This window comes from Malaclemys terrapin, chromosome 4, assembly GCF_027887155.1.
Source record: "Malaclemys terrapin pileata isolate rMalTer1 chromosome 4, rMalTer1.hap1, whole genome shotgun sequence".
In the NCBI taxonomy this organism is placed as follows: Eukaryota; Metazoa; Chordata; order Testudines; family Emydidae; genus Malaclemys; species Malaclemys terrapin.
Genome location: NC_071508.1, coordinates 133,583,440 through 133,596,018, shown reverse-complemented (window position 1 = coordinate 133,596,018; position 12,579 = coordinate 133,583,440). Strand labels below are relative to the sequence as shown.

The following is a 12,579-nucleotide window of genomic DNA, read 5'->3' as shown; positions in this document are numbered from 1 at the left end:
AAGTGTACCACATCCAATTCATCAACCCTTCAGCCTTGAGAGGATAACATCTCTGGAGGAGTATTAACTGCAAAATAAATAAATAAATCGTGTTCCTTATGAGTGACAAAAATAGAACTGACAAGGCCTCATATGGAAACCTGCCCAGGGAAGTTAACCATACAGGTCATCATAGAACCCCCTACCTGGTCAGACTACCAAGTCTCAAGGTTGACTGAAACAGGTCCTGACTTTGGGATCTAAAGCTTCTCTGCCTAAGTTAGCAAGCTACTGCCTAAATTTTGTATTGAAATTAACTCCTAATGAGGTCAGGGGTAGTTAACAAGCTTTTAAAAAAAAAAAAAAAAAAAAAAACCAGCTTAGACTAGCCCAGCCTTTTTATGTAGTGGGAATAACATCCTCATAAATCAGCTTTCCTGTCTTCCACCCTTTGGAAGGGATGAACATACTCAGTCAGTGCTGGAGTAAGAAATTACAGAAAAGTGCATCAGGAAAACATTTTTATCTTCATTATATCATAATTTACTGCATACAATAAATCCTAAAAGCTGCAATTGCCCTTGTTGTCTATGCTGCACTGTGTCTGGACCAGAGCACTCTAGGAATTAATGATTGGTTATTTCCCTGAAGATAAAAGCAAGCTTCTGTTCTGCAGAAATATATTGTAATTATATAATCTGAAGTTCACTTACTTCCTTGCCCTGGGTCATCTTCATCATTGGGGAAAAGGTCATCCAGAGGTTCTTTGGTAGAATCTGTGTCTTTGTCTTCCTATACAAACCCCAGTCCCAAGCAGAGTGTTACATTATTAAATCTAAAATCACTGAAAACTTTTATATACAATTATATATAAAAATCTATGATTAAAGAACATTAAAGATATGCACCGAAGATGTCCTTTGTGATGCTGGGCAAGACTATCTCAATGCATATGCACAAGACAGCTGAATTAAATTTGCACTGGCAATCTTATTACAGAGGTTTTTAACTCAGTCAGATCGATGTGGATTTTTGTGAAGCCAGGAAAAGGGGCACTAATGATCTCACACTATGCGCCTGCCAAATTTTAAGGTTTTTTTTGCTCCAAAGCATGGAGGTGCTAGGATATTTTATCCTGTCTAAAGATTATAGTTCCTTGTTTAGCCTATTAAATTATTTAGGTACTATTCCATATTCTTAAGAATACCAAGACTCCAAAAAAAAAAAAAAGAAAAAAAAGTTTTAGCTTTTTTTTAGATTTCCTTGCATTGCATGCAGCTGACTACCTGACTAAAACAATTCACTGTATTCACATTGTGCTAGAAAGGATTTGTCTAGCAGTTGGTTAGCATGTTTAAACACATGCATTTTGCCACTCCTACGCTGTAGCAATAATAGGTCAGAAGAAAATAAAACAGACACAGACACCATCCGGAATGTAACAACTTACAAGATGAGATCTATTTCTGTGATAATGCCCATAAATCAACCAATGATGGCTTGAGGGGCAGATAGGTTACCAAGCACTTACTTTATTTAAAATTATGAAAATCACTTTTGCAAGGGTATACATATGTATATGAAAACTGTACATATTTGCTTGCACTCCTATTTTCCCGACCCTTCATATGTCACTTCCCTTCTTAAACTGTAAATGTAGGGACTGTGTCTGTGTTTTCACAATGCCTAATACTATGGGGACCCTTTCCTGACTAAAGCCTCTAGTGCTAATATAAATATTTAATAATAAAAAATAGTGAGACCACTATCTAGGTCAAAATCATTTTCCAGACTGCTCCAAATAATGCAGTTTCCTTTTATATCAACAATTTACACATCTTATCCTCAATTCTCCTTTTATTGTGGGCTTTAAAAACAGACATTTTATGGCTTTCTGAAGATAATTTTCAAAGTAAATTTTTAAGCTAGTGTGTTGTTAGGTATAAGTGTTTTACTATATGCTGGACTTTTACCCCCTCAAGTCTACAGTGTAGTTACTCCATCATCTGTAAAATATATGTCTTCCTGAGATAAAGATTCTTGGAAGCAGTTCTCTATTGTGTGACTGTATAAACTACATAAGATTAGGACAATATAAATATACACCTCTACCCAGATATAACGTGATCCGATAAAACACAAATTCGGATAGAACGTGGTAAAGCAGCACTCTGGGGGGACAGGGCTGCGCGCTCCGGCGGATCAAAGCAAGTTCGATATAACGCGGTTTCACGTATAACGCGGTAAGATTTTTTGGCTCCCTAGGACAGCGTTATATCAGGGTAGAGGTGTATGAAGAAATCAATCTCCTAATGTGCCTGTCTATAAACAAATTAAAATCTATATATGAAATGCCTGTTTCAACTGCTAAAAATTCGTATCTGGGAATAAAAAGCTATTTGGCAGCTTACTAACAAAAAGAAACAATGCTTTTGAATGCACATCTACTTACTGATGGAGAAATATCATCATCATATTTTTTTAACTGATTCATGAATTCCAAGTGTTTCTTTTCTTCTTCCAGCTGAGCCACAGACTGTTCACTCTTCTGTAATTTCTGTTGAGTACTGGCTAGTTCATCACGCAACCACTGATTTTCCTGGCATAGCCGGCGAACCTGAGCACGCAATTTCTGCTTTTCTGATTCCACTGCATTTAAGTGATTTGACAAGGCCATCATTACCTAAAAAGCACGAAAGATTACAAGACATTCTTCCTGTACAATGCATTCATTTAATATTAACATAGAAGGCTTTTCATGCATAGATACCATTGCACTTGTGAAATCTGTTAATGTTTGTCTGGCCCCTTTCATAATTTCCATTTGGTTGTTGATTTCTCTCTACTTCTGCCATCTTTGCTACCTGCTCAGCTGAGACTAATCTGAAGAAATTCTTACCCCTATGCTGTGCTGTGATTGCTTTTATTGATGTAGCATACAGCAGCTTATATATGTTTGCTACCTTGACTGCTGTTTATAGTAATGTACTTTGATAGCTGGAAATGACCTCTCCACACGTGAAATAATACAGGCTGTTTTCCGTCTTGTCAGAAATGGTATGTGGCCCCTTTAAGGGCTACACAGCCACAGAATTACTTGTTATGGCAGATTCAGCACGCGGACACTGAACCATCTCCACCAGGTGACCAGAAGAAAAGGGGGACAATTTATGTCCACGCTGGTGCAGGAAAAACGCTCTTTTACCTGAACAAGGCAGAGCAGCACACACCTGCCACCCTTGGAAATAGTTAAAATACCAGGTTTTGACTTGGTTACGGCTACATTTTAGTCATGGGTATTTTTAGTAAAAGTCAAAGACAGGTCATGGGCAGTAAACAAAAATTCACAGTCTGTGACCTACCCATGACTTCTACTATATATCCCCGACTAAATCTTGGGGGGGAGAATGGGGGCTGTGGATGCTCGGGGGTGGAGGGGGACACTCTGCCACGGGTGCTTGGGGGTGGGGGGGATGTTGGCCCAGGTGCTCGGGGAGGGCTCCCTACCTGGCTCTGTGCCTCCCTGGAAGTAGCGACATCCCCCCCCACCCCGGCGCCTAGGCAGCGTGCAAAGCTGCCTGGCCATGTCTCCAGCTAGGAGCTGAGGGAGGGACATGTCACCACTTTCGGGGAGCCCCCCGAGGTAAGCGCCACCCAGAGCCTTCACCCCATCCCATGCCCGCTGCCCCCTCCCATTCCCAAACTACTGCTGCTGCTGGGAGGGGGCGTGATGGCCCAAGTCTGTCCCAGCATCGCCTGGTGTGACTGGCCCAGGGGCTGCCTGAGCTGCTCAGGTGTCCCCCAGGCAGACGCACCAGCTGCTGCAGAAGTCACAGTGGTCGTGGAAAGTCACAGAATCCGTGACAAACTAGCTGCCTTAAGTCATGATCCACTGTGGCCATTATGTTAGTTGCTCCTTTCTTGGTGAGGGGAAAAATTCTTTCCCATCCTTCTGACCCCCCACCAGATTGGCCAATATGAGGTGGGGGGTGGGATTTCCACATTCCCTACAATGGGTTGGGAGCTTAGTTGGGGCAAAATATATGGAACGGAGATTCGGCTATGATGTTGCAACTTATTATGTACGCTTGGGGTGGATGCCCAGTGCAGGTATTCCGTAAGGCAGGGATAAGGTGATCAGGGGTTTTCAGGGTTCCTCTGACAGGTATAGCAGAGAGTCGACCTCTCTCCTCCTCAATAGCCCCCTTAACTCTCATTTGAGGGGGTTATGGTGAGGTCCCAGCAGCAGGTTGGCTGTGTACCAGAATGAGTAAAAAAAGGAGGGCTGACAGCAGCCCCCCACATATATGTAAATGATTAGGGAATTACCTGCACTTCAGTTTTTTTCTGCCAGGATTCCCAGACATTTAGGAATAAAGTTGTGGCCTAATTAAATCACATCATCAAGTCTCCTATCCTTCTTGCATAGCTGGACAAAGATCACACAGAACCTAACATATATGCAAAAACCTATGTAAATGCAACTGCAAGGTTGCAAACCGGAAAGCAAAATGCAAATGTTAAATCCTAATTGCTTATGTTATTCAGCCTCCATGAAAAATTCACATTCTGTAGAATATAAGCTTCCATTTTAATATATGTGTTAAGTTTCTAGCCCTTACAGTGCAACGAAACCTTCCAAATGTAACCCAAAATAGAGCAGTAGTTGAGCACCTATTTCAAACTGTCTGAGACGGTAGGTTTATGAACTGCCCATATTCATCTCAGAGTATTAATTCTCCAGCCTAATAATGCTTCAAGGGGAAATAATTATAGGATTCAAATAATCTAAGGTGTGCAATTATATATCTGACCTGCACATACAATTGTGTCCAATTACAACTGTTCATACAAGACAGGTAATTGCACACACATATACCTAACAAAGGACAAAGAGCAGTGGCTATCTAAAAACCTCCTGTATTGTGTTTTTTCTCATTAATGATGCTAAATGCAAAAGTTACTCCTGGGGAAATTCTGCGCCACTGCACATGTGCAGAACTCATGTCCCCCACAGATTTCTTTGCTTACCCACAGAAAAATGACTTTCTGACAGGGAAGCAAAGGGAAGCCACAAGAGCAGTCATGCGACCCTCACCCCCAGTATGTTTTGGGTGCCCAGGGCAGCCAGCAGAGAAGTAAATTGCTGTAGGGCACGGGGCAAGACTGGGGAAGATCCAGCTGGTGGCTCCTACTCTGAGCCAGGCTCAGCTGCTAGTCCTGGCTGGGCTGGGAAAACAGGACTTCCTCTTCCCCTGCACGGCATTCAGGGCTGAGTCAGACCCACCCCAGATTTCCCTCCAGGCTGCAGGAAACTTCCTACAAACCATCACTCCTCAGCTAGAGAGGAAGGGATCACTGTATGGGGAGCTGCTCCCTCATCTGCCTAATCCCCGTGCATCCACACCCTCTCGTGCCCAGACCCCTCTGCACATGGACCAGCCCGACGAGCCACCCACACTCAGATCCCCCACCCCACAGAGCCCCACTCTCCCAGCATCTGGACCCCCCAATTGAACCCCCCCATACCAAATTCTATCCCCCCACACCCTTGCTGAGCCCCAACCACCTTCATCTGGACCCCTCCTGCAGAATCCCAGAACCCCACAACAAGCCCGTGCATCCAGATCTCCCCCAGACCCAGATTCCCCATTGAGCCACCCACAGAACCTCTCAACCCACACCTGGATTCCCTGCTCCCGGCCACACTAAGCCCCTCCACACTTGGATCCTGCTGGGCTGAGCCTGCCTGCTCACACCTGGTGCACCTGGCATGGAGGGGCAGGCTCTGGAGTGTTTTGGGGGCAGGCCCAGTCCTTGTGCTCTGTCAGGGTTGGGTGCAGCCTCACCGCTTAGTCCATGCCCCGCGGGGTGGGGAGGAGCTGCAGAGTGATCTCCCACCTCTGTGCAGCCGGTGGCCTGTGCTCCCCAATGCCATGCTCGAGCCTCCACATTTATTTGACCAAAAAAAAAAAAAAAATTTACAGAATTTTAAGATATTGTGCACAGAATTTTAAGTTTTTTGGCGCAGAATGCCCTCAGGATTAAAAAGTAATTTTACTAACTACTATGTAAGGACCATATTCTACCCTCATTGTTTGTGCAAATCTCCCACTGATAGCAGTGTGAAAACTGGTATGGATCACAGGCAGCTTATGGCCTTCACTTCTGTAAACCTGGCTTACATATAATTAAAGAGCTTATTTGGCTATACAGAGAAGGGGTTTGCCACCCTGATTATGTTCTCACTTTCCTTGATTTCATGAAAAGGTTTCTCTTAAAGTTAGCTTTGAGCATTTCAGAACCTGAATATTTTTATATGCAAGATTCATGTTAACTAAAATTTCATTTTTTTAGAAGATAGTATCGTTCTTTAAAGGATACCTTTAGGGTAAATGTATTCATATGTTGAATAAACTTTCAGGAAACAACTATCAATTTCAGGCTCATATTTATATTTACATATACCAATCCATCTACATAGAAGATCAAATTTTCAGCAGGCCCTTCCACGTATTTTACACGTGCAAAAAATGGCTAAGTAATTAGCTCATCTGCACGTAACCAGGTGTACATGCAAAATTTCAAGTATATTTGGGAAAGCCAGGCAAAAATGTTGTCCAGTTTATTCACAATGCCTGTAGCCATCAGATTTATAACATACTACAACGAATTGAAGCCTTCTGTAAACTTACTCTCTTGAGAAAGTTTGGTGAAGGTGGGAAAGTGAAAGGAGAAATTAGATTACTCCTTTAGCAAAATGAGTATTATCTTCAGGGATCATGGCAGAGGGGTGGGGTATGTGGGGGGTGTAGGGCAGAAGGCTGGGTGTGTGTGGGGGTGCAGGGCAGAGGGCTGGGGTGCTCGGCTCGTGGGGGTGCTCCCAGCCCCCTGCCCTGAGCGGCTCAGGGCAGGGGGCTGGAAGGGATATGCCCTGTTCCACCCCCTTCCCCCAGGCTCCGTCCCTACCTCTCTTTGCGTCCTCTATGGAGCTGTGTGCATGCTGCTGCTCTTCCCCCTCCCCCCTCGCTAGGGCCATCAGCTGATTGGCGCAGGGAAGGAGAGGAGGAGGGGCAGGAAAGCATCACACTGGGGGAAGAAGCAGGGGAGGGGGGAAGCTTGGCTGCCACAGAACCAAGTTTTTGTCTCCTGCCCCCGCAGGGGAGAGCAGTGGGCGGGGGGGCTGAGTGGGGCCGGGACCACGGTAGGTAGCTGCGTGCCACTCAGAATCGGCTCGCGTGCTGTGTTTGGCACGCGTGCCGTAGGTTGCTGACCCCTGCTCTATATAGTTATATAAACCTACTTCCCTATAAGCGATAATCAGGTTTAAAAAACTTCTGAACGCAAACTGACGCTGCTAATTTTTAATAAGTTCTGTATAAGTCTAAGAATTGATATCCAAGTGTTCAATTCTACACCTCTAACTAAAGCACAGTCCAAAGAGATATAAGCTTGCATTTGCTTTCATATCATAACTGCAGTTACAGCTTGAAATATCCCCTGCTTCAATTTTACCTGTGCTTCACTAAGTCCAAGTTCCAACATTTCCAGCGACTTTCGAATCATGTTTGATTTTTCTTCCACCAGATTAGTTTCATCATCTTTCTTCAAACATTTCAGTGTCTCAAGTAAGCTCTGCAATATGGAATTGTGTTCATTCTTCAGTGCCTCTAGTCCCTGAATCACCTGCTTAGTTTTAGAAATTATTTCATCTTGAGTAAGCTTCTCCAACTTCTCTTCCTTTAGATACACCATTGTGGACATATTGTCATACATTCTGTAATGAAAAAGTACAACAGTGAACAACAAATACAAAAATAAAATAATCAACTGAATATTAATGTTTTAGTTTTAATAAAGCCTGCATACATGTGCATTTTAAATTTAAGTTAATCATGAATAGATGTTTATTCAAAATATATTTGTGTGTATGTACTGTACATAGCATACTTCATGCACTATTTCTAAATGTTGTCATTGAATATCAAAAGTTCTCAACATTTTATCTCTGTCCAAAGTTTATATTAAGATACTTACATAAGCAAAAGAACTGAAAACCAAAAATATATCAATACATGGTAGAAGAATTTCCAGCTACCACCCAACAAGAGGGCAGATTCTGTGCTCTCTCTCCTTTAAATCACCTGTCTCTCTCTCTCATGGTCCCTGACATAAGTTAGAACAGCACAGGGGCTGCTCTATTTTACAACCACCCCTTCATTCACAGCTGTTCATGTACTAGAGCCCAAAATCCCTGTGGTGTTAAGTACAACTACCAACCCCACCATTTCCTCTATGCTGCGGTTCATAAAAGGAGGCCGTATGGGGCCACATCTGCCACCTATATGTTGGAGGATTCTCCCCAGTCCATTGTGGCTACTTTTCAACATCATATAGAAGCTGTGATGCAGGACCAGAATCAGCCACAATTTATTTCCATAAACATACAATCAGTGAAACACAGGAATTGCATTTGTCCATGAAGGTGGCTGACTGACCACCAGAATTCTCTTTCATTACTGAGAGGGGAGAAGAAAGGAGGAAGAACACCCTCCCTCCCAGCAGCCAGGAACAGTACACTCCCTTTACATCATAAAACAAAAGCAGGACTCTAAGATTAGCCTAGGTTTATAATTCTAGTCTGGTCAAAGTAGTAGTAACCTCAAGGTACATATGGATCTGAAACTATTGGCACATCTAATTGTGAGATGAAACTGTTTTTAAATTTCCTATTTAAAAAAGGCCTAACAGTTTCCATATTTTGTAAGAAAGCACTTATATATTACAATGTTTGAAGCTGACTGTAATCACCTCTTCATTTTGTTATATTACTAGTATTACTAAATACTTTAATGCCCCAATTATTTAAAGGAATTCAGGAGTTCACTGTTAAAAGGAATTAAGAGGAATAGTGACAAGCAATATTTTACACTACACAGAGGTAAGAGAAAGGTGACAAAATGCAAAAGGGATTCATATGATGTTAAATCTTCAGTTAATAAAAAGAGAAGCAAAAGCATGATGTGGAATTAACAACAGAAGACATAGGACATCCTGTCACTTTTAAGAATCAGATCCTAAGCAAAACGTCCTGTATACCTCTTCACTCTAAATTAATGTAACAGTAGAACAGACAAATTGTTCCTCTGCAGCTAGCAAGGTGACATTTGTATGTTTAGTACTCCCTGGTACACTGACATAGTAGAAGCTAGGCGGGGAAGAATACCAACCAATACCATCATTCTACTTCAGCAAACCTCTGCTAATAGTTAAGAAATCCTAAGGATGACAGCTTAAATCAAACAAACATACTTCAATACAGGGAAGGATTTTACAAAGTAAGTGGAAGTTACACATACTGCTTAAAACTAAAGTTCTCAAAATATATTGAACAAGACTTTCAAAAGTGAATAATGACTTTGGGTGCCTAACTTGAAGTATTTAAAGAGGGGCCTACAATTTCAGAATGCTGAGCACATGCCTTCTGAACATTAGGCAAGTTTAAGATGTCTCAAGTTGAGCAATCTTGGCCATTATGTTTGAATGACTATATTGTATATTAAAATCAATATATTTAGCACTGTGTAGTAAATAAGCGTATCAATTGCTGATTATTGTAGTAAGATGCTTTATTTCATGAAACAACTGATAGACAACAAAAGAAAGAGTAAGATGTTAACTAGCAGCCTCATAGTATCATGTTTTTAAAAACCCAGCATTCAGATATTCTATTTGTATTTCAAAATTATGTTAAACTCTTAAAACTTTTATTTTAAAATTAAGTGAATACTAATTTAGCATAAGATTTTAAAGAGATGCATCAGAAAGAAAAGATATGAGAAATTATTAAATGTTTTAATTTATATAAAAACTTTCCAAACAATGAAAGAGGTAATACGTACTGTAACCTCACAGGTATTATGTTTTTACCATCAATTATTACAATTAAACCAGTACCCAATTTTTCTTTTTGCCCACTCCCACCTATAATTTGACATGCTCCCTTTCTCCCCAAAATTAATTATTTCCCAGCTGAATGCAAAAACATTTAATCCTTTTTGTCAGTAAGGAAATGAAGGTAAATAGCAGTAGACATCTGGCCATTATAGATTTTCATTTCACATTAGAGACCCCCTGATTTTAAAGATTAAGTGTTTTTCAGATGTTTGGGTTATTTCTGAAATTTTCAAAAGCAAACTGCATACAAAAATGTCCCCATATTCTGCAGAAAAAGGGTGGTGAGTCTAATGTGCTCTAACAGAAACAGACAGCAACAGGAAACTGACAGACGAGAATGTTTTTGCTGAGCTATACATTTTAACCATTGCAGCAAAAGTTAATTGGATTCCAGATAATGAAGACAGACAGCTGAATAGTCATTTGTTGATAAAAACAGTACCATATAAGAAGAAAATATAACAAATCTGTTATAAAGTGAGACACGCTGCAAATGGTCAATCTCCTGGAGTGGAAAAAATAAATGAACTAGTTTGTATAGTGTGTGTCATTTAACAGGGTTTTTCTTATGGGACGCAATTTGTATGCTCAATTAAATCGGAGATGCAAAATGGATGCTGTGACTTGTTACTATGGGGAGAAGGGTTGATTAAGAATGAAGAAACTGGCACACATTTCTGAGAGAATACATTAATGTTGTAATTAGGAGAGTCGAACCCAGCAGCAGCTGCATCTGGTCCAACAGAGCAGCTTGTAAATTGACCTTCCCTAAACAGGAACCCTCAGGAGACAAGGGATGAATGTTTAGAATTAAGTTTTAAATTCAGTGCAGACAAACATATTTAAAACAACACAGTCATGACTTGCAGACCGGACTTTGATTATCCTAAAAACATATTATTGACTTTACATTTGCTCCAATCCTGGGGTCTTAAAAGGGAGGCAATCAGATTCTAAAACCAAATACTAACAGATGTAATCCAGATTCTGAGATCTATGATCTGTGAATTACCAACCCAAGGAGTTGAAATGGGGGATTTCTGAAGGCAACGTGACAAATCCACAATCTGGAGACAAAGCAGCAGAATGGAGGCATTCAGAATCTCCTCAATTGTGAATGTCAATATTCAGAATTCTAATGTGTGTCTACTGCCAGGAAAGGAACAGACTCCATCTCTGTGGATCTGTATAAGAGAATGGCCGCTTAAATGACATTTAGGTGTACAATAACCTTGAAACTACAGTAAAGACAGACAAATCCTGTCAGAATTAGCCAAGACAATTCAACCTGAAAAGCAAAGTGCTTGAGAGAATGATTTATAAAATAGAGGACAAAAGAGATATTTGATAACATATGGAAACTATGGATTATATTGCTGGTATCTAAGTTTAATGAATGAGTATCTGTATTCTAATATATTCTGGAAGGACTGCTACATAATTAAGGTTTCATCTTTAAATATGCATATTATCTTCCGGTTTGATTTTTTTGGGTCAATTATGTTGTTCTGTTCTTTGGTTGGGTTTGGAGTTTAGTTAGTAAAATAGGCTATGAAGATTGTGTGGGAAGTGCAAATATATGTAAAGCTGTTCCTCTCCCAACCGACCCCCAAAAAGAAGTGCCATTATATCATGGAGCAATATGGCAAATTTCACTGGGCAACATTAAATCTGAAGCAAATTTTAGTGGCCAGTTTCAGCCAAAAAATGCTTTTTTAATAGATTCTAGAAAAGCCAGACTGGTGTTTTTCCAGTGTGAAGTTTCCTTACACAGAGAAGACAACATTTGAAGGCAACTGCTTCTACAATGTTATATCGTCACTTTATTTGTGCATGAAGAGATAAATAAACTGGGAAGTTATTGTACATACAATCTGCATTGTTTGAGTGATCAAATAATTGTCAGACTCTGGCTACATTTAACACTTTTCTAATTTTGAATAGCTAAGCTTGACAATATATTTATGCAGATTTGGGGCTATCCCAATTCACCATTCAGGAAGTAGCCAGGACCAGAGGCGTCAAATCTACTTACACATAGCCCCTCTTGACAAGTTCATTTTGGTCTAAATATTTTCTCTCTCTCACTAGTTAAAAAGGTTATGTTTAAAAGTTAATAAGGGAGAACACAACTATGAAGTTAAATTTAGAAATTCCCTACATCATAGACATATATATTGACAATAAATAATGTGTCCATATCACAAACAGGTAAAAGAAATGAAATTGTAAAGTTTTTACTGATAACTCTATATTCATAAAACAATCATCCAAAATATACTAATTAAATATTGCTTGACTTTTAGATTAACTGAATTAGCCTGCTACTGCTGTGGCAGACCTGGTTTGTTGTATTTTTGTTCTCAGAAGTGCAGTAGGTGGGTCTAGTGCAGGGGTTCTCAAACTGTGGGTCGGGACCCCAGAGTGGGTCCTGATCCTGTTTTAATGGGGTCGCCAAGGCTGGTGTTAAACTTGCTGGGGCCCAGGGCTGAAACTAAAGCCCGAGCCCCATCACCCAGGGCTAAAACCAAAGCCCGAGGGCTTCTGCCCTGTCCGGGGGGGCAGCTTTGCTCTCCCCCCTTCCCCGCCCCACCTGGGGCAGTGGGCTTGGGCTTCGGTCCCCACTCCTGGGGTTGTGTAGTA

General features: G+C 40.9%; 1 protein-coding gene across 6 annotated transcripts in view; it reads right to left on the bottom strand.

Annotated features, from left to right (window-relative positions):
- Nucleotides 1-12,579, bottom strand: part of KLC1 (kinesin light chain 1) — a 126,985-nt gene that overhangs the window by 90,111 nt on the left and 24,295 nt on the right. For all 6 annotated transcript variants that reach the window (XM_054027448.1, XM_054027446.1, XM_054027449.1 and 3 more), the window contains exons 2-4: nucleotides 7,495-7,756; nucleotides 2,432-2,662; nucleotides 693-771 (exon numbers count right to left, since the gene is read on the bottom strand). In XM_054027448.1, coding sequence (XP_053883423.1) covers nucleotides 693-771; nucleotides 2,432-2,662; nucleotides 7,495-7,755 — 571 coding nt within the window. In that variant the 5' untranslated portion in view covers nucleotide 7,756. The remainder of the gene's footprint in view (nucleotides 1-692; nucleotides 772-2,431; nucleotides 2,663-7,494; nucleotides 7,757-12,579) is intronic.